The 26478-nt window shown below is 37.6% G+C and overlaps 1 protein-coding gene across 2 annotated transcripts in view; it reads right to left on the bottom strand.

The window, feature by feature from the left end:
• LOC103145361 (beta-galactosidase-1-like protein 2) overlaps positions 1 to 26469 on the bottom strand; it is a 29147-nt gene extending 2678 nt beyond the window's left edge. The window contains exons 1-18 of one of the 2 annotated variants that reach the window (XM_007562767.2): positions 25752 to 26469; positions 22906 to 23091; positions 22568 to 22636; positions 22022 to 22117; positions 21235 to 21343; positions 19056 to 19148; positions 18866 to 18947; positions 17231 to 17295; positions 16653 to 16737; positions 13351 to 13494; positions 12408 to 12488; positions 9832 to 9938; positions 5356 to 5502; positions 4993 to 5064; positions 4566 to 4644; positions 4324 to 4411; positions 2135 to 2249; positions 1545 to 1661 (exon numbers count right to left, since the gene is read on the bottom strand). In XM_007562767.2, coding sequence (XP_007562829.1) covers positions 1545 to 1661; positions 2135 to 2249; positions 4324 to 4411; positions 4566 to 4644; positions 4993 to 5064; positions 5356 to 5502; positions 9832 to 9938; positions 12408 to 12488; positions 13351 to 13494; positions 16653 to 16737; positions 17231 to 17295; positions 18866 to 18947; positions 19056 to 19148; positions 21235 to 21343; positions 22022 to 22117; positions 22568 to 22636; positions 22906 to 23091; positions 25752 to 25855 — 1839 coding nt within the window. In that variant the 5' untranslated portion in view covers positions 25856 to 26469. Of the gene's footprint in view, positions 1 to 1544; positions 1662 to 2134; positions 2250 to 4323; positions 4412 to 4565; positions 4645 to 4992; positions 5065 to 5355; positions 5503 to 9831; positions 9939 to 12407; positions 12489 to 13350; positions 13495 to 16652; positions 16738 to 17230; positions 17296 to 18865; positions 18948 to 19055; positions 19149 to 21234; positions 21344 to 22021; positions 22118 to 22567; positions 22637 to 22905; positions 23092 to 23202; positions 23223 to 25751 lie in introns of those variants that run through there. The other variant, XM_016676734.1, reaches the window with a different exon arrangement.
• Between the last annotated feature and the right edge of the window lie 9 nt (positions 26470 to 26478).

Genomic DNA, 26478 nt, shown 5'->3' with positions numbered 1-26478 from the left:
TTAATGAAGTCCAGCTGTCCTTATACACCAAAACCAGAATTTTTGGGTAAAAACAATAAATTAGGAACAGAACATCAAATCCACAGTAACATATGGTGGTGGTAGCTCCAAGCTGCGGCATGCCAGTCAGCTTGGCTTACACCCTTAACGTGGATACAAGAAAGCTCAAGGTGAATGTTATGTTTTAGCATCACTGTGAACATTTGACAAAATAAATAAAATAAAAAATCTCCAATGTTTGGAGAAAATTAAGTTTTCAAATTACATACAAAGAGTGTAGAAGTAAAACTGATAGGAGATTTGTGACATATTCTGCATAATCTGATGATATACTGAACTTTCACAAGTCAGAGTTAGCTAATAGTGGAAATTCAAGATGTGGGATGCCAATAGACTCCAAAAAAAAAAGAAAAAAAAAGAAAAATTCTACAAAAAGATGGTTTAATCAAGTATCACTTAAAATGTGCGCACAGTTATGCAACCACTTATTTGCATTTTTGTGTTCCATTCCTCTCCCAAACAAACATGTTTGTTTTTCAGTTTGATAGTATAGGACAAATGTGAAATTATACATGAAAAAAGTTTTGAGTTGATTTATCATGACCTCGTTTATATGTCACTAAGAGCTGACTCCTTAAATCCTCTGTAATGTGCTGTTATTTCAGGAATATCTTGAGAAGCTGTCACCAGAAATGTCATGAACCAGTTTTGGGTAAAAATATACAGACTGGATAAGTAGTGCACATCTTTTGCAAGATGGAGTTACATCTTAATCTAATAAAATAATAAATACCCTTCAAGTCATTTTCACTTCATGAAAGGCAGACTCTGTTATAAAACTCAACCTCGTCACGCTGTTATCAGCCGTGTGTTTGGTGGCTTAGGAAGATTGGCAACTTTAAGTACACGATGCTCCAGCATCACCTTCTTGATTCCTGATGCTGTTTTTATACACACGTTACCCATAAACAAAAGGCTGCCACGTTTTTTTTTTTTTTTTTAATGTTTAAAAAAAAATCGATGTTATGAATGTCACAACTCTGAGACAAAATGTACACCATTTTGTAGGGTCAATGGTGCAGCAAAGACCCAACTTTATCACTGCTCAATCCCATGTTCCACTATCCAGATGTTCGGCCCGCACACATAAAAACTCCCCACGTTCTGCATGTTCAATGAATGAAAGGGCTCAAACTTATGGCAGCACCACCTAACGTTTGATTAATTCAGCCAAGCATTCAACAACATGGATGAACTTTAATCCACGGAGTGTCAGTTAATCACATATAAAAATATGAAGAAAAAAAAAACTAAACAGAAATGGATGACCCTTTCCTGATGCAGTAAATATGTCACACACATAATCGGACTACATGTTTATTTTTTTTTTTTTTTATGTTTAAGATGCATGTAAGGTTAACAGTTTGATCTCCCAACATACATGGCAAGATGTGTAAGAACAGAAAAGAAAAAAATAGCCTTTTTCATAACATGCTGCATATGCTGCAGTATACTGTAGTGGACGAGTGTATATTACACAGTACCTGGTTGTCTCCTTTGTGAAGCCAGGGCCCTGGGACATAAAGTGTTTGTTGCGGTCCAATAGACCAGTATCTTCCCAAATTCCTGCCATTTATAAACACAACCCCTTTGGTCCATCCCTGTGAAACGAGGTTGCAAATCAGAACGCAAACATAAACAGTCCAAAGTGTTATTTGTCTTATGTCTCCTTAGTCCCATTCTTTCTGAGAATATATTAAGATTCAAAGAGACCCTATAAATATTTTAGAACCCACGAGAGATCTAGTGGGTAAAAAACAAAACATCACGAGCAATTTATGGGAAGACTCAGAATCCCAAAAAGGGTAAAGCAAAATCTGTAGATAAATTAATCCAGCGAGGTAGAGCTCTAAGTAGACACATTTCTCTAGATTATGTGTAGTTACAGAAATGAACTGTAATTTTTTTTAATGTTGTTGTATCTTACAGTGTATTTGATTGTTCAACTGAATAGGTGTCGTACTGCTACTTATACCCAGGACTGCTCCTTTTTGAGTTACGATGATGATATATTAACAGGACTTTCATGGAAGGTTTTAACCGGTTATGTTTTTGACTCCAAGCCCCAACTTACAGAAAGTTTGATGAAGGTGTCTTTAGGAGAGCTGTTCACGTAAAGTTTGCCCTGAAAAAAGGCTGGGAACGAGGGCTGCTGCTGCATAGGCACCCAGGAGCCTGTGGTCTGAAGGCTGTGAGGGGAGAAAAACAGATGAATTGTTTTGATGCATTCACTTGCACTTTTACCTAAAATAATATATGACAATCTTTAGCACAATATGGTTGCTTGTGAGCCAGCATGGTATTCTGTCTGTCATAGAATATTTATTGGCCTGCAGTGAATGCCAAGTGAAAGTCTGGAAATGGATTCAGGGAAAGTATTCATATTCAACAAGACTGTAGGTTATGCTTCGCCTCCGAGCAAATTCAAAAGGCAGTCATAATAGAAAACCAACAGCTCTTCCTGAAGTAGGAATTTCTAGTGTTCGATTATAAGAGGCTTCAGGCCTTGACATTTCAGAAAGGTACTGACACACACAAAGATGCACACATTCATAACAAAAAAAAAAGAAAGAAAGAAAAGAAAAACATCTGCACCAAAGGGGACTCATAGTGGCTTTAAAACCGAGCACATAATTTTACAATTTTGGGGAAAGCATCCATGTTGTTATTGTTGTCATTATTATCCAAGCAGGAATGTATTACGCATACAGTAAAGAAACACAATTCTCATGTAAACTGTGCAGAGGGGTGCATTCTGTTATTGCAATACTGAAATATTAATGAGGGAATAAGACTTGAGCCTTGGGGTGAATTTATTCTTGCATAATTCACCTGAAAATCTCAACACTAATCCTTCCAAGTATTAACATCATCAGATGTAATGACTGCTGTGAGATGTGTAGTACACTTAATAATGACCTCCATACTCAACAACAGTGGAAAACACACATTTAGATGCTTTTAAGAATCTGAGTTGCTTAACAGATATAGACTTGGCTTGATTTAAATTAACCAGACATCTGCTTTAGGGATTCCCTCTCTGTGGTCTGTCTCTGGCTTGGAAGACAAACAAAAAAAACAAGGAAATAACTTCCTCACACCACAGATGATACCCTCCATATTCTTGTGAGAATGCTCAAAGGTGAAAACAATCAAAAGAATTTCCCCCGATTCCAGCATGACAACAAAGTAAAGTAAATAAAGAATATGAACTAAGTAAAGAAGATGGTCACGTGTTTCCTGGATTACTCTAAAATGATCTACCAGCACACCGCCTTAGAGATTTTGATAATGCATCAACAGATCTCTTGGTTATCTTGCATTGAAACTCAGAGATTCAAGTTGAACAGTTTAGCTTCACAACTATTTCAATCCAGCTACTATTACTCCATCTTGCATTTGTTTTGTCATAGTTGTATAATTAAGTATATAAAGCAAGATTTTGCCGCTTAATATGAAAACAAAAATACTAAATATACTTTTTAGATATTTTGCACACAACATAAATGTAGTGAAATACAACCAGATCAAATAAAATAAATATGTGCAATAGTATCAGGTGCATAATCCTAGCAGGAGTTCAGTAATAATTGACAGAGAGGCTTTGAGAAATCTCTGTTCAGAGCTCTGTCCCTGAGGCGGTTCTGAAACAGGCCCTATGGAGCGCTGGCAGGAATGCTCTAATGACACTTTCAGTTCCCCTCACAATCATCTGCTATATTGCAACTGGAGCTAGAAGCCGAGAGACGTTGCATGCCAGCAGACTCGCCGATACATTTCTGCTTTCTGTTGTGAGAACGCCGGCTTGTAATGGCACTGGTTTCTCTTTTGTTTATTCTTAGATATGAATTAGCCATGATGGGCAACAAAGATTAAAGGACAGCAAACGCAGGATCAGTCCCGTGACTTATTGATTACAAGCCTGTCAGTTTTGCACACAACAACAATAAGAACTCGAATTATACTCGATCTATAAAACCATTAAGCAATAAATAAAAAGAGGGGCCATACAAATTGGACCCAGAAATGGGAATCATGCGTCTTGCCTCAACGCTGAAATCACTGAGGAAATCATTGGGGTTGATAACTCAAGAGGGTTTAAAAAGTGACTGTGTTTTATTTTGTGAATTTTGCCATTTTGTTGCCTCTCTAATCATACTAATTGGAGACAAAATGTGCTGGGATGAATGAGAGGATGGCAGGCGTTAGTGAAAAAGAAACGAAAACATAAGGAGCAATAGAAGCGTAATTAAAGACACAAACCTGTTTACAAAGCCTGGTTTCATATCCAGACTATGAATAATGAAGCCTCGGAGGACGTTCGAGTTTAACTCAACATCACCAACAAGACCTGAAAATATGAGTCAATGCCATTTTCAGTTTCTTCAAAAAAAATAAAAAATAAATAAAAATATGGCGTGTAGTTGATTATATTCAAGATTTTCTGAAAATCTTGCTTCCACTTGAGCATCTCTAAACTCATTAGCTTTTTGATGTTTTTGTACCTTTGCGCTGCTCATCCAGAGTCGTCCCATAATTCACCCTTCCACAGTTCTCCACCAGCAAGCCCAGAGTTCTGCTTCCCTTCAGTATAAACATACATAAAACATGAGCTGCATTCAAGGAAACTGCAGCAGTTTACAAAAAAAAAAAACCCAGAAAAATACAGAAAATGGCCAAGCTCTTATGAAATTTTAAGCAAGTTCTTTCCAAGAAAGATTGCAGATTTTGTCAAAATTTTTTTTTTGCTAAATAAATACTTAGAAGACGATTTGTTGCTGGCTTCACACACGCACTTTGCTGCCGGAAAACATCTATCAGTATCCCCTGAAGCGTTCACATGCTGCAGGTTGTTAAATATTTAAAACTTTATCTCTCTGAAACAGCACACAGGGTCTGAAATATATACAGAAGGACACAAAAACTCTTTACCTTCCCATCAGGTATTACAAGTTCCTGCACCTTATAGTCCAAAACACCAACGTATTGTTTGTCCACAAAAACCTGGAACAATGAGGACAAAAAAATATAAAAAAATCCATATTTAGAAAGACAGAAAGAGCTACATATAAAAAAAAACAAAAAAAACAGCCAACCGCTTAAATCACAAATGAATAGAAAATGTGCAGAAAACACAGATAGGGCAATTATTCCAAAAATAAAACCATTGCTTTAATTAGGTTGAAACTCTACAAGCTAATCAGAGGTGTGAACTTCACTAAGTAACACTGCAGCTTCCTCTGAACAAGTACTCTAATAAACAAGAGTAAAATGTGTTCGATCCCTTGTTCTCACCAGTGCTCTGTCTCTGATGTTGTTCTTTGAGTTGAGAGTTCCTCCGCTGGTGATGACCGTCTCATACAGCGTGTAGCCGTACGACTGGCCATTATTGTTGTTGACAGGGAGGTTCTCCATGTTTATTGGCCTCTCAGATTTGAAAGGCTGCAGAGTATGCAAAAGCATAACCATAGAGTCAAACAAACAGTGCATAAAACGACAATTCAAACGAGTAAAAATGAGCTGCAGGAATCATTGTTTGCATAGACTTGCACATGGTTTAAAGTGTCTACTTAAATTGGGCTCTAATTAACACAGAATTCACTCTCAGAGTACGTGTTCTCGTTTTCCACTTTGCAGCGTGACTTCCTCTGAAGTGATGGCTTTTACTAAAACTTCAAAGTAAGAGGAGGGGCCTCATGTACAAAGACTGCAAACATAAAAAAACTTCAGCTGTGTCAAGAAGAGTACGGAAGCGCTTCCGTAACGAAGAACTGACAGCGGAAAAGTTTATATTCCTTTGTCTCACATTTCTTTAGTCATTTGTTTGCTGGCGACCCCTAGAGGTCGGGCTGGAAAATTGTTATTGTACACACCTGCAAAACCAGACATACAAATTGTACTCTATGTACCTTAATATTGCAAAATCAATTGGATTATTAGACTATCTGGAATATGATGTTTGCCAGCTAATTAATTTCAAGTGTCAGAGGTATACCTTGCAGGGAGTTTTCATCACAATTTTTGATATTTACTTGGCAATGGTATTTATTTAGTCAAAAAATATGACAAATGTAGAGCATGTGACAAATGATGCAGAACATATTTTTTTTAACAGCAGTGGCATTATTACTCTTTATTAGCATGTATAACAATAATCATCATCATCATCATAAAAATAACAATATAGTCAAGTGAAAATAGTGCAGTGCCAATTGTTTTGGCAATGTGCTCAGACACAGAAAGGAGCAGTGTACTGCTTGTACCCATACAGCTGCCAACCACACTGGGGTTCCTATAGCAGCAGGGTTATTTCAGAGGGAACTGGAAGACTGAATGGGAATGTGCCAGTCAACCCTGAGCCAAGCCATGCCAGCAACGTTATATGGAATAATGCAAATAAGCCAGGTTTGTCAAATTTCCACACACTACGAGGCGAGATTAAAAAGCAAATTTCAGTGACAATCACTTCTTTCTAATGCAATTAGTGGCTTGGATTGCATATATATATATATATATATATATATATATATGCATGCATGCAAGATGGCATAGAGTGGGTAAGGTGATTGCTCAAATATTAAGTCCCTTTGATGCCCCCCACATGTTCAAAGTTGTTATTGTCAGCATCTTTCAGAAGGAAATCCATGCAAGTCTTCATACAGATTTTTTACTAAGCATCCTTGTCCTTCATACCTTTGGGAAGAACATGACGCATGTCTCACAGGCTAATCTAAACACTACCAGCTACAACACACTTCACCACACACCTCCAAACACACACCTAGATAAAATATTAGACTCACAACAGCCTACTCTATAACTTGAGAGAAACCACTCTTTTTAAACAAGGGTGTGTGTGCCTGGTCACTGCCAAAGTAATTGGCATCTCATAGGGAGCAAATTATTGCGATGGGGACTGAATAATTAATGGAGTTGGAGTCACCAGACGTGCTACACCTGGCTTGAATATAAATGCCTGTAAGGGGACATGATATAAATACCTAAGCTAGTGGGCATACAAGTGGGAAGGTTCAAAGGGGATATTCCCCCAATTGTTTTGTTTTCCATCTTTTTTGTTGGCAAGGAGCCACTCAAGGTTTTCATCAGACTATTTCAACAGCAGGTTACTTTACAATCATAAAGCTTCAGATGGTGGAATAATACCGGTTCCCATGAAGGCCGCCTTACCAGTATAACTTATGAGAAATGTTTTGGTCAGGCTTTGAAGGTCCCCTTGTGTCAGACTGTCTCATATAAGTATTAAAAGCAAATTTAAAGATAATCTGAATAAAATGATCCCATATCAGAAAGACAGATTCCAAAAGTGATCACAAATCAAATATCTGTTTGACTTAGTCAGTACAGATAGAAGAAAAAACACAAATATTCCACCATCTATGTTTGCTGACGATGTGTAAATAATTTAAAAATGAATTTATATTTTATTACCAAAACACAATTTCACATTGAAGCTGTTACTGTACTACCATTAAAAAAAAATCCAAGTATTATAGTGACTCACAAGCCCATTTCTGTTTTCTACTGGTCACTTACATCCCCTGGAGGAAGACATGAGCTTATCTTACCACCCGAGTGAAGAGGATGTAAGGGAGATAAAAATAAAAAAATAAAAAGAAATCTGCAAAGTACAAGCTAACTGCAGCAAAGTGTGGCACCTAGGGGTCACCAATGCTCTAAAAGCACTATATGTCCTTATCTACCAGGCAGCCAGTTGTTTAATAGGTAAATAAAAGTTGACGTTTATTTAGTGAATTAAACCTCACAGCCCATCTTGGACATGATGACATTTTCTGGGATTTAATATCTGACACTTTTTGTAGATTGTATGACATTGTATGAGTACAGTATCAGAATTTTCAGATTAAACTAAGGTTGATTTTTTTCAGCAACTAACAAACCAACTGGTTCTAGCATAAAATGAAGGATTAGTATGAGGAAAAGCACCACATGCCATGAGCAGGTGGACTTTTTTGTCTTTCAAAAGTTTCACAAATGTTTAGAAATGTTAGAATGTTTTCGACTATGCCTGCCTGAACATTTTTTCTCCAGTACTTAACTCCCTGAAACCTTTTTATTTACAAGACCAGCAGGGGTCTGCCGTCTGTGGCTCCAGAGCTGTAAGTGGTTCTTTGGACCTTCCAAAATGGCTCTTAATGACTCTGGCTTAAATGTTTTTAATAGAAATATAACAAGTGCTGGTTTTACCTGTTGTTTTTGCATGTGATAAATTGATTTTCCACAACAGAATGACACTAAAAATAATATATTTTTTAACTCTATTACTTTTGTCATTAATTTGGAAATTATGTGCCTTTTAAATTATTTTTCATAAATTTCAACATCCCACTTAAGGAAACGCACCCACTGAAGTTGATATTTATCAAAAATGATATGTTTTCCTTGTTTGAAAAGGTCATGTAGCAGTGCAGCTCTAAACAAGTCTTATTTTGCTGGACTTTTACAATCCTATGTCGGTTCTTAGGATTGTAATGACTGCACACCCCTGTACCAGGCTGTTGTGTTTATGTGCATCTCCACTGTAGAGTTGGAAACTGTGGAAATGTTTAGGTTGATTCAGTTATAAGACTGATATCTGACAATAAGAAAAAACAAAACAAAACAACAACAACACTGCTCTCATTAGGATTACAATCTACAATTTAAGAATGTAATTTGTGACAGTTTCAGAGCAATTAAGCTCTCAACTAAATTAAATCACTTCTAACTCACAGGAAGTCTAAATGATTCACAGATCTTTTATGATTAGAGCAGGAAGTTGTGTCTCATAGGAATATTAATCACACAGATTTCTGTTCCATTCAGACTAAAGGCTGGTGAATCACCAACAATCGTGAGCAGGTGAATGATTTATTCTGCATTGAGAACATAAACACTGAAAATGTTTTACGCTTAACCAGCTAAAACACAAGTGTCAAACTGCAGTTTTCTTATGGATGTGTCTCTGCTTCAGCACACCTGAATCAAATAATTAGATCATTAGCAGGCTGCAGTAGAAATTAATGACATGGTGAGGAGACAATAGAGACATTTGATTTGGACCAGGGACACAACCTGCTTCCTTAAATTAAATATTTCCACTAAGGATGGCAGATTTTGCCAATGTATTTGAATGCAAACACACACACACACACAAAAAAAGCAATTTTCAGCACTAAGTTTATAAAATTCCTATTGGCATTTGTAGTTAGTATAAAATATGACTTGCAGAGAATGGTCATTTGAAAGATAATTGCAGAAATTGCTGGCACTGTTCAACCAGCTGTAGGGCATTTCCAAAGCTTTACCTTTAGTTCAAAAAGATCTCTATCTAGAGCGGCGATGTTCTTTAGGTAGATTTCTACTGGTTTTGACTGATTCACAAAAAGCTATCCCAAAAATGCAGCTTGGTCCCTGAAAAGTTTTCTACAGTGAAAATACACCTTTAGGTGCATAGCACCATCAAATATTTGAAATCCCTGGACATAAAAAAAAAAAAAAAAAGCTCTAGCGGACTGTTTGCAAAAGCAGAAAATGTTTTGCAAGTGGGTCATTTTGCAACATATTGAAACAAAACAACAGAAACTGTTCACCAGACACACATAATTAACTTTCCTCGATTGCCTTCTCAGCTGGTAGACTTGTGTTTATTAAAAAGCAACCTTTTAGCTTTTCTCCGAACCATGGTAAGTTATTCCTTTATAAGTTGATGGTATTCTTATTTTTAGGTTCTTCTGAATGTGCATTTCTCACCTTTTCAGTTGAATGGAGACTGTCCCAAAGAGAGAGATGCTGCTGGACGACAACAGACTGATAGGCTCTCCTTTCTTGAGTGGGGGGTAGTTCAGGAAGTGGTTGGTCTGGAAGGAAGGAAAAGGGGGATAAAGGCAACTTCCCTTTCATTTATGTGTCAAGAGATGAGACATCATTCTGGAAAAGCTTCAAAGAGTTAAAAGTCTTGGGAAGAAAAAGGAAAAAAAAAAAATCAAACTCTTACATGAGAATCAAAGTAACTCAGTCTGTCCAGTAATGCATTCATAGAAAGAAATTTTTATGTTTTCCTTCATATGTGTGACTCAGTATCAAACATGAAAAAGCAACATCAGAAAACTTCTTTTAAGTCTCTGTGGGGGAGCATTTTTGCCAATTTGTTTACCAGTTTCTGAAACGGTCTCTCAACAACCGCTAACAGCATCTATCCAGGATCATCAATTGCTTTTAAAGCTGTTAAATCTCACAGGTATACCAGCACTGGAGACGGCCTGACAGCATTGCCCTTTCATCGAGTGGTAAAAGGAGGCTCACTTAGGGGAAACTTTGAGAATGATGGCCGACTCTTCCTTTAAACAACTCTTCCTGGGTTCGACACTCGTAAGTCTGAGAACTGTGTAACATTTACCCTTCTTACATTCTGTCAAATTCACCACAACAAGAATGAAAAGATGAAACTGTGCCACAGACAGAATCATACCGACAATTTCACTTTTTGGGAAAAAAAAAAAAAAAAAAAGCAACGCTTCATCATAAAATATTATCACCGGACTGATTGGAGGAATAATTCTTATGCAATGGCTTTTGTTTGTATTATGTGTTATTACACAGTAGCTCTATTTACACTGGTTTCTATTCATTACATGACATCTGAAGGTAATAGATTACACAGAACTTTATTTAGGGGTCTCATGGTAAGGTGGGCTGAATACAAATGGATACCACAAACTTAAGTTTGTTTTGTTAGTAATAAAAAAAAAAAGTCAAACCATGCATTGTTTTTTTTCTAAGTTGATCTATCATATAAAATCCAAATAAAATATAATGAACAAATTGGTTTTAGTGTAAGAAAGGTTCAAATAAATTCCTTTCTTACTCAGACTGATAGAACCAAGACAGCACCAGTAAACTAGAACTGTATAATGTACTGGTGTAATATTTCATACCATGCACAGCATTGCGAAAATGTTCATGGAACCTAAGGGTTTCATATTTTGTCTGCTTGCTGTCACCAGCTTCAATATATCTTAGCAGAATTTTAAGTGATCAACCAACAGAAAGTAGAGCAGTACTTTTCGAAGAAAATCTATACTTGGTTTCCAAGATCTTTTAAAAATAAAAATCTGAAATTGCAGGCAACTGTGTGCCTTCTACCCCATGATTAAATTATTTGTACAACCTCCTCTCACTGCAATTACATCTGCAGGTTTTTGGGGTTACGTCTACCAGCTCTGAGAGTGTGATAAGATTGAAAATGCTGCCCATTATTCTTTTCCAAAAAGCTCAAATTGAGTCAGATTGAATGGAGTGTGTCTATGAACAGCAATTTTCAAGCCTTGCCCGAAATTCTCAATTAGATTTAGGTCAAGGCCATTGTAACGCAGCTTTGACGTGAGTGTCTGGCTCTAATCTTGTGGCTATTGTCCTGGTGGAAGGTGAAGCTCATATCTTGAGTGATTTGCAGCTTTTCTTCCAGGATTATTTATGTTCATCCATCTTCACAGCAAAAAAAACAAAAAAAAAATGCTGTTTCGACTATATATGACAGTAAAAATTGTGTCATAAATTGTGTGCAGTATTAGTTTTCTGCCAAAAACAATTATTTTGCATGTAGACGAGAAATTCAGTATTGGTCTCATTTGACCAGTGCATCCAATGGAAACTCCAGTGCTTTTCCAGAGTTACAGGGATAGGCTTGCATACACAACAGTAAAATAATGTACATAATTTGACAGGCAAACAATGATAAAACATGTAGATGATCCAATTAAAGAATTAGGTCAGGTCTTTGTGGTGGTGGGGCAGAACACAGAGGATTCTCAAACTCACTGTCATATTCAGGCCAATGCTTATTGTTCAACAGACTTCAAAGCATAAGGATGCATCACGCTCAGGCAGCCTTTCAAACCGTTTTCAATCACCACAGCAGCAGGCAAATTATTACTTTGTTATGTTGGATTCATTCTCAGGCTTCCAAAAAGCCAGCCCTGGCCACAAAACACTTGAGACTTCTGCCCCCGATCACAAACGGCGTGTTGTACAAACAGGGGAAAAACTGCACAAACAGCGAGCAGAATCCAAGACATGTATGTTGTTTTCACGATTGCCAGTCACGCCGAGGGTCCCTGATTAAGGCAGAGAGCTCACACACGAGGAAAAGCACACAAACCCTTGAATCCAATCCCTCCTTGTAATCATGTGCAATTTTATCCTGTTTGAGCCAACAGAGAACAGGTTCTACAAGAAGAATTAACTTAAGTGGGGAGATGAAAGGGAAGGAGAAGACAGAAGAGAAAGAAGACGCCAGGCCCGTCTCAGCAACAGCATGCAACACTCACTGTGGTAGCTGCTGAATAAATTCCTCAGAAGATGATACTTGGTGGTGTAATCCCCGGCCTCGGATAATGGAGCATCGTAATCTGAAAGATAATACGCTATCAGAACAGCAGGTTTGGGAGCCGGAGAGAGGCACGGATGCCTCTTACCGTGGCAGATGCTTTCTCTGCGCTCCCCTATCAAACATCTTGAGGCAGCGGCAGCAGCCCGAAACACATTCTGGGTTTATCTGGACAGAAAATGGAGCCTTTCGGAGGCAAAAAGGTAAAAGGCATTCAGGGAGTAGTAGCACAAGTGGAAAGACCTCTGGAGGTCAGAAGTGAGGTTGTTGACTCTCCTGAATGAGAAAAGAAGTAATTGCAGTGTTATGCACTCTAAGAAGAGGGCATTACACTTACTTTTCTGTCTTCAGATTAGAACAGAAATTGTCTTTATTGTCCCACAGTGGGGAAATTCAGATGCAGCAGCACCATCAACATGTGCAGGTTCACACAAAAGGTCAAAAAACACCTCTCCAGTTCAGCAACAACTTTATGTATTAAAACAAACCATTTAAATCAAGAAAATAACATTATTCTTGGGTACGTAAAAAGAAAAGATGAGAATGATTTGTGTATCACACATCAGCTTAGGAAGCTAAAACAGTCTGTTTGTGTCTTTAAAATGAGAGACAAAGTAGGAGATCAAGAGCAGAAATTGTTCATCTAAAAGCATGCCGAGGATCCTTTTTCCAGTATAAAGAATTCTTTAAATAAGAATCTAATTAGGTCTGTTAAAAACGCAGCTTTACCCAGCGCAGCTGTGATCAAATCGAACAAACATGTAGTAACCTCAGAATGTTCTGAGCCATCTGGCTTAGAGTGTGGAAAAAAAGCTCAGCCCAACAAAGTTCATATTTTACTTGAAACGCTGAGAAAAGTTTATTGTTAATTATTCCAGTCATACCATAGCTTGTCACCATGGGTTCAGGTGCTGGCAGCCCAACAGCAAATGCACCATTCATGAAGCCAAAATTGGTCCCTCCATGAAACATGTACATGTTGATCGACATGTTCAGCTTCAGGACTTCTTTGACCACCGAGATCATGTCTACCAGAGAAAGAGAAAATAGAGAAACGTTAAAATTTTCTTCATTACAACAGTACAGAGCATGCATTTTCTCCCAGTCACAGCGAACAGAGCTGCGTGGCTTCATTTTATGTTTGCTCGTAACATCCCTGCGATTTTACCAAAGAAAGCTAACGCTGGACAGGAGCCTCTGTTAGTGCCTCTCTGCATTTACTGCCACAATTGTAATAAACTGAAAGTGATGGCCTACATTGAGAAGGTGCGGTGTTTGTGAAAACACTCAAGACATCACATGTTGAGAGAAGTGCTTCTCTTTGAACCTCACATATACATTTTTAAAAAAAAGGTTGCATTTGTGGGAAAAAAAACAAAACAAAAAAACCTCAGCTTGTGCCGAATTATTGTGCTGGTGCCAGCGTGCATAACTTCACGCTGCCCAAACCAAAGCAAAATCCTCAGAATTTGAATTAATAGCATAATAAATGTACACCAGATCTGCAGCGTTTAACCCTTCAGTGGTTGTGGCTTGACGGTTGTTCAGGAGGTTCCACTTCTTCTACGTACGGTTGTACCACTGTGCATCTGCTTGTCGCCGTTTCCTCATGTCTGAGGTGCTAATGTAAACACTGAGTTGAGAAGGCTTGGCCAGCAACAGCTTATTTGCCTAATCGTGACGTAGCCCTATAACAGCACATTCCTACATGAGCTCGAATCAGGCAATACTGATTGGGTGAAATCTCAATATCTGAGAATAATTTTGTGTGTTAGATACAATGAACCTGTTTTGTAAAGCTAGTTTGGTCAAGGAAGCATAATAGTGGACCGTTAGTGATTTGAATCAAAAAATCCCAGCCTCAGTGAATATCAGCTGTCCATTGTGAGTCCGTTAACCCCGTGGTGGTTCCAGCTGCTGGATGTGTGGCAGTCTGTAGGGCACTGAACTGTCAAGGATACGAATCCCCCCTGAAAACACTAGACTTTTTTTTTTTTTTCTGTGACATTTTCTGCAGGGGTGAAGCTCCATTTTCTGCTCCTTCTCAATGCTAAAACAAAGCAGGCAAGACATATGGCCCACAGATTTTAGCATATCTTGTGTAAGATGTGCATGGCTGCTGGTAATGACAAAAATAAAATCCTACAGTGATGCAGTTAGCTTCATCAAGCTGTTATAAAGGCCTTTTAAGATGACGAAGTATCTATCTCATCTTTAGTTCAGCGCTTGTACCAAATCATTTCTAAAGGATTGCTTGATACACCATTTAACTGTGAGCTGTAAATCATTCGAGCAAATAACACAACACACTCCTGCAATAATATATTTACTAAAAATAATGAAACAAACAAAAAAACTGCTTTAAAATTTGGCACCATTTTTATTATCATTGTGCCACAAAGGGACAAATCATATCTATTTTTAGTTGTGCGTACATAAGATCTTAACATTTTAAGATCTTATATACCTGTGGCAGAACTAACTTGTAGTTCCTAGACCCTTTGATCAACTTCAGATCTAATGTATAAATTACTGAAATAACATTTATTCTACACAATTAAGTGATTTTGCAAATGTCAAAAGGGATTATGTTCAACAAAATGCATTTTTTCCCCAAAAAGCACATTTTAAATAGGATGCTTTAGTTGCTTTAAACAAGAAATAGGAATACCAACATTTGATGAAAACATGAGCTATAACTTGTCTTTATAATGAGACTTTATATCTTTATATGTCTTTATATGTCTCATTTTACAATGCGCCTCATTTTATAACCATGCAACAATTTATAAAATGAGACACAAATGCATGCATAAGCAGAATCAGCAGATGAGCAGTTCTGCTGAAAATAACCTACACACAATATCCTACAGTCTGCAGTTTTTCTGACCTACTTTTTCACACCTGCATAAATCTCACCCTTTAAATAAAATAAATAAATAAATAAATAAATAAACACTCTCATGTGTGGCTCTCCTTTTCTGCAGGAGGATAATGTAACAGGGAACAAGGCTGAGCTTCAGACGGGACATAAAAGGTGGATTAGTGAGCTCACCATTAACAATCATTAACTAATGTTGGTTACAGATACTAACACCAGCTCAATTCTTTACCGATTGTCCTCAACAAAAATCCATTTTCCCCATGGGTGTTATTTGTCTAAGTCCTTGCCTGTTTGCGGCCTTTTTGACGACTAGCAGGCTTAGACTTGCGGTCTGTTCTCTGTGTGTGAATTTACATTTCGGATTTCTTTGTTTGCTCAAATGCTATTTTCCTGCCTAGAAGCTGACGCTGTCAGCAAACACAGCAAGGGGGCTTTCTGTGTGCTGCTGTTTGATGCCAGTTTGATGCAAAAGATCCTGTATGCGACAGCCCTGCAGAGGTGTGTGTGTGCTATTTCCGGGCACCTTTAATTTGAGCACATGTATTCAGTAGGGGGAAAAGTTGAATTAGTAATCCAAAACTGTCTGTTTTTCTATGGTATAATAAACATGACATGCCATTGATGTTTATTCCTCTTAGTTACTCTTCAAATTGGGAAAATAAATAAATAAATTATGTTATCCATACAAAGCAAATGGGTATTTGTTGGGTTAAACTAATCGCGAATCATAAAAACCCCCAACAGTATTGATCATAACAAATTAGTAAACAGTTGAAAAAAAAAAAAGTCTACTTTTCTAAATAATTACATATTAAAACTATTGGGACTTTGAAAAACAAGGCTAAATTTACCTTGTGAGAGAATTTTGTGGACTGCATGTGGTTTCTAACAAGAGACAGATAATTCATCTTATGCAATCCTACACACACTGATTGTGTTCTTCCCGAAGCCGTTCCTCGGCAAACAAATTATTTTATTCACACTGCAAAAGACTTGTCTGAAGTCTCTGTTTCTCCTGAGGCACAGAGACTCTGTCTAACCCGAAAACAGGCTCTTTTAACTTTACCTTTAGCACTGGTTTGGAGCACACCTGTCTTTCCCTATCTCAAATTAGCTGGAATTATCGACCCTCTGCACAGAGAAGAACAGCTCCACTCTTAACAAAGAATCCATCTCCCAAAAGCTTGCCTTTCTCTTGTGTGAATGCCCCTGTTAGCAGCTCTGAGTGTCTCTCAACAGAAAAAGAAACCCACTTCCCATCTCATGTGTTAATTATTTCAGTGAAGCTAAAATAAGGCTTACCCTCAGCAGGGAACACATGATGAAGGCCTCCCCAGAGATCGAACCAGCCAGACCAGAACTCCATAACCATCTTAGGTTTCTGAGGCTAGAGCAAATAAAACGGATTAGAGCCAAGAAAAATGGCAAAGGTTGGTAGAGCACCAACGTGAACAAGGAAACGTGTCTGAATGACCTTTCTCTTTCTGCGCAACAGAATGCACTGGATGCTCTGGTACAACCTTTAAACAAATTGCCTCAATGTATTCTTTCGTGTTTCCAACGTTTCTTTTAAACCAAGGAAACAGCACCTGAAATTATTGCTTTGTAATGGAGACACGTTTAGGAATTAATCAGAATTTCTAAATACTTATTTCAAAAGCACACCAGCAACACTAAAAAAGAAAAAAAATTCAAATAGAAATAAAAAAGAAGCAGTCATACTCTGTGAGATTTTTCTTTGTGATAAAACCCGTCATCATATTATATAATGTTTTGGTCTTTGATTTCACTGAAACAAATAAATTCCAAAATCTGCCAGAGTTAATGTTGATGTTAATGTTCCTAAATGCTGAGTTTCAGTTTGCACCAACAGGACTTACTTGAATTTCATTCAGATACTTGACCTCGTTTATGTCCAGTCTCTGGAAATTGATGGTTTCCAGTGCTTCAGAGGAAAAACGACAAAAACCAGAACTATTAGGAGATTCATAAACTGGCTATTGTCTTTATATTACAACTGAACAACTGTTTAATTTAAAAACTTAAAGCAGCTTTATAATAAAATGCTCAAATTACTTGATTAAATTTCCATCGTAACAATAAAAGAGGGGCTGCACAGTGGCGCAGTTAGTAGAGCTGTTGCCTTGCAGCAAGAAGGTTCTGGGTTCAATTCCCAACCCCAGTCCTTCTGCATGGTGTTTGCATGTTCTCCCTGTGCATACGTGGGTATTCTCCAGAACTAACATGTCAGGTTAATTGGCCTCTCCAAATTGCCCCTAGGTGTGAGTGTGCATATGCACAGTTGTCTCTGTGTTGCCCTGCAACAGACTGGCGACCTGTCCAGGGTGCACCCTGCCCCTCACCTGGAACATCAGCTGGAGATGGGCACCTGCAACCCTCCCGACCCCACCAAGGGACAAGGGTGTAAAGAAAATGGATGGAACAATATAAGAGGAGGGTCACTATGAAGTATCCAAGTAGATATTTCCTTTTTTTTTTCAGCCCAGGGTGGAAGAGTTATTTCTCCAAAGGCAGTTCATCTGACTTGCTTTCAAATGATAATATTTGCCATACACTTGGGGGAATGACCAATAGTTCCCAGCTTAAGACTTAACATAGCTTTTTTGTATGCTGTTTAAGAAGAATGTGGAAAATACATATGCTCCACCCCTTTACAGCAATAATGTGGTGATTTTGAAAGCAGCTTTGGCCAACAACACTGCTGATTTAAGAGCAGTTTTACTGTCCCAAGCCTTTCACCCCATTTTCCACTTTTTGCTGTTTTGTTCATTGCAAACATTGGTGTTCACCTCACAGAATGTGGTATCTGCTCCACAACCGATCACTTAGAGTGAGTAGGTACTGTAAAGAAGCTCGGCGGATAGCGATTTCATAAAATTAGCTATCACAATCCTGTATCAGTAGATACATTGTTTATAATTGCTTAACTCTATGAGTCACCAAAATGCTAGTTTACAAAAGGAAAACAACAGGTAAGCACATAAGTGACAGTAAATGTTTTGTTTGTTTGTTAAGAAGTGTAAAATGGAGGCAGGTTTGCGTTGAAATGATAATAGTTTGGTGTGTATTGGTGGCAAGGGGAATGAACTGATCCAGTCCCTTTTGACAACAAATGTCTATATATGATGACAATGCATAAGGACACACGGATAACGACAAAGAAAACCTTTATACCTGTCGCTAATGCGTACATATGAAAACTGTAAGTGTGTGAAAGAAGAACAACTGCGTTTAAAGCTTGTGTTTCTTTTAACTGAGCTTTCCTGCCAGTGGGATGCAAAAAGAGCAACTTTCTGGTGCAACACAGAATCCTTTGTCGACAAATTGGTTCTGAACTGCTGCTGCATGACACTGTGCTGCCCTTGGATCAAACCTCTTGCCACCGTGCAAGAAAACAAACCACACACTAACATCGTGTACGTCTATGTGTAAGAGAGAGAGAGAGAGAGAGAGAGAGAGAGAGACCGTTGGTCCGTTAGCCCATCTGACAATACCTCCTTTCACTCCTCCGAGCTTCAGCCCGTCCTTGTTGTCAGAGGTCAGCAGCAGCTCTGTGATGCCTCTGGACAATAATGCCTAAACAGAGGAAGGATTAAAGAGACAGCCAAACAAAACTGGATCCGTTTCCTCAACAAAGTTTGAACAATTAAAATAAATCTGGTTTATTTTAACAGTGTTTCTCACCTCCTTTATAAAAGGCATGTACTTGTCGTCTTTAGCGTAGGAGCCGTATTCGTTCTCGACTTGAACTGCTATGATCGGGCCACCCTGGGAGTACTGCATATGAATTTGCCAAATATAAAACGAAACACATTAGAGGATTTGGCGCCTGCTCTTGGACCGATCTTACCCCTGATATGGTTAAACACGGTTATATATGAATCCAAGTTTCTTTCTTTTTTTTTTTTTTTTTGCTTTTTTCAAGTAACACTGAACAAAGGAAAAGGAGAAACAATCTAATTAGCCACTGAAAGAGTTTGTTTAAGCCATGTTCACACGTGCACACACGGCCCTGATATGTGTTTACAGATATTCTTCAGGGGTTCAAACAAGAAACAAATGTCTGTCAGTATTACATATATTTACCTTCCCACCTCCACAGTACTCATTACAGAAAAAAAAGAATGCATTGCTTTCTATTCTTTTTTGTTGGCCTGAATCTTGTTTTTCATTTAGATGTTGACGGATGGGCACAGAGCCTCGTCGGCCATTCGCAGATGAAGCAAACAAAACACTGTAATTTCCTCTGCATACTTTCCTGACCTGCTGTCTGTGCGTTCTGTGAAGTCGACATCCTACTTTCCGATTGCAGGAAAACATAAAGGGCATGTTTGAAATAGCAACTCAGGGGGAAAGTCTCAACTTGACTTTGAAGATGTTCTCCTCTTAAGACAGAAAAAAAAAAAAGGCATTTTATTAATGACGGTAAGGAGAGCAGAAAACGGGAACTGAAAACTGACAGAATTCTAAAACAAATAGTTCCTGCTGAGATATAGCAGAAATAAATGAATAACTTGTGGTCCCAAGAAAGGGGAAGTGATCTGCACAAAGTAAAAGTGCATATTTTTTCCACTGAAAGGACATTGTGAACTGTGCGAGTTGTTCCATCTGAAGATCTCAGGCATATTGGTGAGAATATTAAATATATTCTTGCCTATATGTCAGTTCTTTGAATGTGGCATAAAGGTGGCATAGCAGTAAACAAAAATATATATTTCATGTAGTTTTTAGATCAAATCTTGAGGAAATATACAGTTAAAATGAGGCTATTGAGGCTGCAGTATGAACTGAAGAAGTCTTGGAATTATTTTAGAGATAAAAAGACTTTGTTAAAGTGCCTGATGTCGTGGTCAAGACATTTTGAATAATACTTGTTATTCTTCTGTAAGAAAACTGAGAACAGTTCGACATTTGGTCTTTGAACAGCCAATCAACACAGAAGCAGTACATCATACATAATCTGCCTCAATCCATGACTCCGGGCTTTGTCAAAAAAAAAAAAAAGAAATTCATTATTTCTTAACTTAGTATGTTTTGCTCACAGAATAAACTAAAAGTTGGCTTTTCAAAAATACGCAAAGCAATAAAACAATTTTAAAGCTTTTTTACACATGGTTTCAGGGGTTCCAGTTAGTGTGAAAGGCGATGTTACACGAGCACTACCTTCAGTTAGACAGAAAACAACTTCGCAGGTTGTTTTTCTTTTAATATCGACCACCTTGTGATGCTATGAGAATCAAGGTTACTATGACTGCAAATCCCAGCACATCAGAAGCAATTGTTATATAAAATTGTTACTTTTTTTAACTTCTTGAAACCACTAGATGTCCTGCAAAGCTCACACTGGCCTGTGCACGCAAGTGAGCAAGTGGACGTTCGGTTTCACCTCTCAGCTTTGGTTTGTAATCTTTGCTTTGGGTTATTTACACACTTTTGCCAAAAGCATCCACTTCCTGCTTATTAACAAAACAATGTATTTTTCTGACATGCATATTTATGCTGTATATCTGAAAGACACTACAAGATATATATCTTGTAAATGTGAAAGTCATCTGTCATTTTGAGAAATCTGAACATGGTTTCATAAATCATCCCATTTATCCATCCACTGTCTGCTTGACCTTACAGGGTTGAGGGGCGGAGGGAGGGGCAGCAACAGTTGAACTACATGATAACACATATTTGAAGTGATGAGAAAGGTATTGGTCGACAGTTAAATACGTTTTTTTTAAATTATTATATAAGTAACACATAGTCTCTGGTGGACTGCCAGCATGTCCAGTGCGTGCTCTGCCTCTCAGCAATTGGCACCAGAATCCAAGTATTGAAAAATACATGAATAAATTAAATAAAAAAAGAGTACCTGATATGGAGTAACTTTCTTTATGAGTTCATCAAAAAAGGAGTTGACTGCATCTGTGAATCCTGAGTAGGTCGTTCTGAGCTTCATATTTTGATCTCTTAGCAGCCAACTGCAAAAACAAACCACGTCAAACAAGTTCTTGACATGCATGAACTTTCTTTGGGTTTCAAGCTGAAAAAAAAATAAAATAAAATGTGGTAACCTTGATATGAGGTCATGCTCTGCTGCATGTCCTTTTAAACACCTCATAATAATGCTCATCAGCTAAGCGGACTCTAAACCTAACATTCCCACAGGCGAGAGCACTCCAAAATACATTCCTTCAGTCTTGTTCAGCCAACAATTACCCAATTATTGGTCTAAGCGTATTTTGATTACAGAAATAAATGAATTCATCCTTTAAGGGATAAGGCCTGCCAGATTTAATTATTGCGTGATCCGGTATCTCGCTAAAAGTCATCAGTGGCTTTCAGCAGAGTAATGGAAGTGCTTCACTGAAATGGTGTGCATCTTCTGTACTCCGTATATTCAAAAGTAGGTATGTGGGTATATGGTTCCCTGTAAAGTGGGTCACTGAGAAAAATATTCTCAAATAGAAACACAACTCCTAAAATGCACACTTGAAATTCTATTTTTTTTTACCCTGCAGTGAAGACACATCTGAGAATCTGATCACCTGAATGGAAAATACATTTCCCGTCAAATTTTAGACGTTCAGAAGCAACTTTAGATTAATCGGTCACGCGATATATAAATTGATTTATTGTAGTTTTTGTGTTTTTTTTACCTAGGCAGTCCACCAAAATCCCATTCAGCGCAGATGTATGGCCCAGGGCGCAAAATCACCCAGAGGCCCAAGCTGGCTGCAATGCGAAGGTAGGCTCTGAGAAGAGATGCACAATTTAGAAAAATATTTTAGTTGGGAGGGGCTATACATCTTCATATTTGCAATGCTGTCAACAGTCAATAAAATGTGGAAAAGAATAATTGTTCTCAAATTATGAAGAAGCTCATCTCCAGCAGCAAATCATTTCTAAAATATCTCCCCACCCCCTAATTTTCCAATGAAATAAAACTCTGACATTTGTTTCTATTAATTCCTCGGCAACAATCAACACATTTCATTGATCATTGACCTCACAATCAGGAGACACACAATCATTGACTCAAATGCAAAGTGCTTATTAGGGGTAAATGTTTTCTTAGTAGTTATCAATCAATGCAATAGACAGCCAGACTTCTTTTTTTCCAATGCAATGGCGCCCCCTGCTGGACATTAGCGATACTTGTGTCAAACCTCTAGTTGAGCATTTTTTCTTCAGCAAGTCCTTACTCTAAATCCAGATCATCCTCAAAGTCAAACACCCCTCGCTCTGGTTCATGCAGGTTCCATGGTACATAGCTGAGAAGACACAAAAAAAAATGTTTTTCTTTTTTCTTTTTTCTTTTTTTTTTGTGTGTGTGTGTTTTAAGCATTTTTGTTTATAGTCAATTATAATGTTGCACTGCACTTTGTATTACAGCTCTTTACATGAGTATGACTCCTGAGCTTGATCGGTTAGCTTTCATGTTCAGATTAAAACAGTGCCGCATTTTATCTGCCCTCCCGCTCTCTTGACCTTTGTGCTCCGACATGTTCTCAGTCATGGCTGAGTTGCACAGGGCGCTCACGTTGTAAGAGTGTTGATGCCGCAGGCTTTCATCTTCAGCAGTCGGTCCTCCCAGTAGGTCCTGGGGACACGGAAGTAATGGACAGAGCCTCCCAGGATGCGGAAGGGTTGCTTCTCCAAGCTGAACTGTGACGAGTTGGCTCTCAGTCCTTCTACGCGCTTCATTCTTGCTCTTTGTGGATGGTCTCTGAGGAGAGAAATAGTATGACATAAGACAAACAAATTTAGAATTATTTAAAAAATATATATATGTATATATTACGTTATTTTTCTTGCCACTCTGATAATTTAGGTTCACCTGCTGCAATATCTCCTACACTGTATACTAACATAAAATGTTGTGGGTTTTATTATAGGTTTTATCTATTAATCATTACGGGAAGGCCACTCCCATGTGGTGATATAAGGTCTGCAGGTGAACAGTTTACCTAGGGAATCAGTATCCACCAAATAAATAGACAATTTTGACATATTCTTGTAATACACTTTTTGTTTTTTGCATGCGATTGTATCACATGCAACCAGAGGTGGTCCAAGATTTTATGGAGCCCTAAAAAGATATTTTATTTGGGTCCCTACTTCCAGAAAAGACCAGCACCAAAATCCACTGAACTTAGTGGACAATAAAGTTTAATTGAATTTAATAATAATAATTTAAAAAAAAAACATATAAAAATTATATTAAACTCTTCTTAAAATTTCTATTTATAAACCACTAAGACTAATTTAGATGTAGGTTCCTTCTTCATAAGAGCACCTACGAATTAACATAGTGATTCCCTCAATGAAATAAACCTCACTAAAAGAAAAAAAAAACAAAACAAAAAAAACACAGTATCGCTGTATTACTGTATAACAAACAGATTTGTTTTATCTTTTTGCTCCGCCGTGAGCCGTATGCAAGAAGCCAACTGGATCTCTTACTGTTGAAGTGGGAGATCAGGTGTAACTTGGTGAAATATAACTCACCTTTGAAATTGAACACTAACAGATAAGGAACTGAAACATAACAAAGTTCACAGACAACTAAGCCGATCTCTTTGAAACTACAGCAGGAGCTTCATGAAAAGGGACAGTAATTCAGGAGACATGAGTGAAAGAAATCCCACAATCCCAACACAACGCGGTCATCAACGCTCCAGCTTATTTAAAAATTTGACTATGCTATTACGCAATATTTTCTGGCTGCGTGAAGTCAAAACATCAAGGTGCGTTTACCTGCACTTTGTAGACTACATAACATGCACTGACACGGCAACACAAATGTCAATTCACGTTGCTAAGAGCAAGCTTTAAACAGTTTCACTGTTTTATTTTGATTTTTAATAATGATAAAATCCCATTAAACTTCTGCCAGTTCTACTGTTCACAACGGTAGAAAATAACAAATTCAAATGATCAAAAACTTCAAAGCAATCCTAATGTACATGTCCTAACATGTCTGTGACAATTTTCAATGGGTTGCATTTGTAAATGTGATCAAATGTTCAATGACTGCAGTTTTAGTCATATTTTATTATTGACTAAAACCAAAATACAACATTAATCGAAATTCCTTCTTCTTCTTCTGAATCCACGGTGTCTCTGTTTCAACAGCTCTTGGGTTTGGGGAGGTAGTTCAAGAATTTAATTTTTTTTTTTTTTAATTAGACAAATTGCATATGTCTCTGGGTCAAGTCGCCTCTTTGCCAATCCACACCCCAGTTTTGTATCTAAGCACTGACATTTTTTCCGTTCTTTCTTTTATCTGTAGAGTGTCATAAAATATTGTGAACTTTTATTACAACCAAAGTATCTGAGTGACTTACTGCTATTTATTAGTTAATATAGCTGCTATTCATTGCAGTACACTAAGAGAAACATAAAGGAAGTTATTATTTAAACGATGGCTGTCTAAGTAGGGGCGTAGTGCCCCCTTGTAGGTACGGCACTGACTCAAACCCCAATATGTCTGATGCAAAATTAGCAACATTGTAGAAGTTTGAGATAATGCAGAGTCAAAATGACCAATTACAACCAGACTGTCCCCTAAGATCTGTAATTTCAGATTGTGTCTCATTTTTTTGACAAAAAAATTAGATTGAATTATTTTATGACATTTTATTTAGTAGCCAGATTTTCAATAAGATTTTATGGCAAAATAAGCACAGCAGTAAACGGTCACGGATACTGTCTGCAATAACAAGACACTGTTGAAGTTTACAGATCACAATTTGCAGTCTTGTTCAGCAGATCTGTTATGCAACATTTTCCATGTGGTTTTGCTGTTGGCTATTAGACAAATTTACGAATACAGTGGAATATTTTCGTGTTTGAGTCACAAAGGTTTTGTTACCAAAACAGTATTGGAGTTTTCAGATGATTTCATCATGTTATGGTAATTTAAAACAAGTTACCAGTACAGAACTTAATGATGTTCAGCCACACTTTTATCACTGAGGGAAAACAAACACACTAAAATAAATAAATAAATCAAAACATGTGAAGGTTGTCACAGATGTTCATTAGAATGTGCAGAATGAGACTGTGTTGGCATATTGTACAACTTAATTTCCTTCTTTTACAATATTTTAAGATTAAAACTTGAATTTTAGTCACATTTTATCATGAGATAAAATATAATTCACTGGATGTTGCTAAGGAGTTTTTAAGTATTCTGATAACAATCAAATTTTATAAATTTGCATTAATTTCAATGTGGACATAGTAGGTTGCATTTTGTAATCTGTAGATTGTAGAAGCAGAAAAATAATTTACACCCAGCGCACATGGACGGACTCCATGCAGTGGGCGGGGTTCTGCAACAACCCATACCTTCAAATGCGAACTTTAGGGAGCCTTCCTTACCTCGTAATTTGATAAGCAACTATTGCCAGAGCACCGATGCAAAGCAGGAGAAAATATCGTTGCTTTAAGGACAGACGAACACAAAGGATCGATGAGATTTCCATGGACCAAAACAGTAGGACAACTGTTCCCTGAGCGTTTGCAGAGTGTCAGAGCGCTTATCTGAGCGGTCCAGTCCTCTTCACAAATCTGGACACGGTTTGCACAACGTCATATACGTAACACTCTTTAAAACTGCTGTAGACATACATTTGAGCTAACACTCAACGCCAGGTCTAATTATACCGAGTTGTTACAAAACGCGACATTGTCGCTCTGTTATAATTTTTTATTTATTTATTTATTTTACCAACAATGACAGGAAGCTAAGAAAGAGAAGTGTTTGTTTCCTCTTGGTCAGAAATAACCAGCGTAACGCAAACAGCTCGTCAACCATAGCTGTGTTTAGGGACTGTCACAAAATTACACGGATGTTGCTAAAACGAATAAGATATGGACGCTTTCATAATAAAGTGTTTGGTTTGTAAAAAAAAAAAAAAAAAAAGTATAAGTACGTAAACATATAACAATTCTGTTAGACTATTGTAGCCCCACTCACTATAACCTCAAAACATTGCTTTCCCCAATTTTTTTGAGATTCAGTATACAAAGTGAAGTGGACAGTCATAAAGCACATGCTACTACTGGCAGGACAACAAAATGCTAAGTTAAACAATGCATATATATA

The sequence above is a fragment of the Poecilia formosa genome, unplaced genomic scaffold (genome assembly GCF_000485575.1).
Source record: "Poecilia formosa unplaced genomic scaffold, Poecilia_formosa-5.1.2 Scaffold141, whole genome shotgun sequence".
Taxonomy (NCBI): domain Eukaryota; kingdom Metazoa; phylum Chordata; class Actinopteri; order Cyprinodontiformes; family Poeciliidae; genus Poecilia; species Poecilia formosa.
The sequence above is the reverse complement of the archived record's forward strand: the minus strand, read 5'-3'. Positions and strand labels throughout refer to the sequence as shown.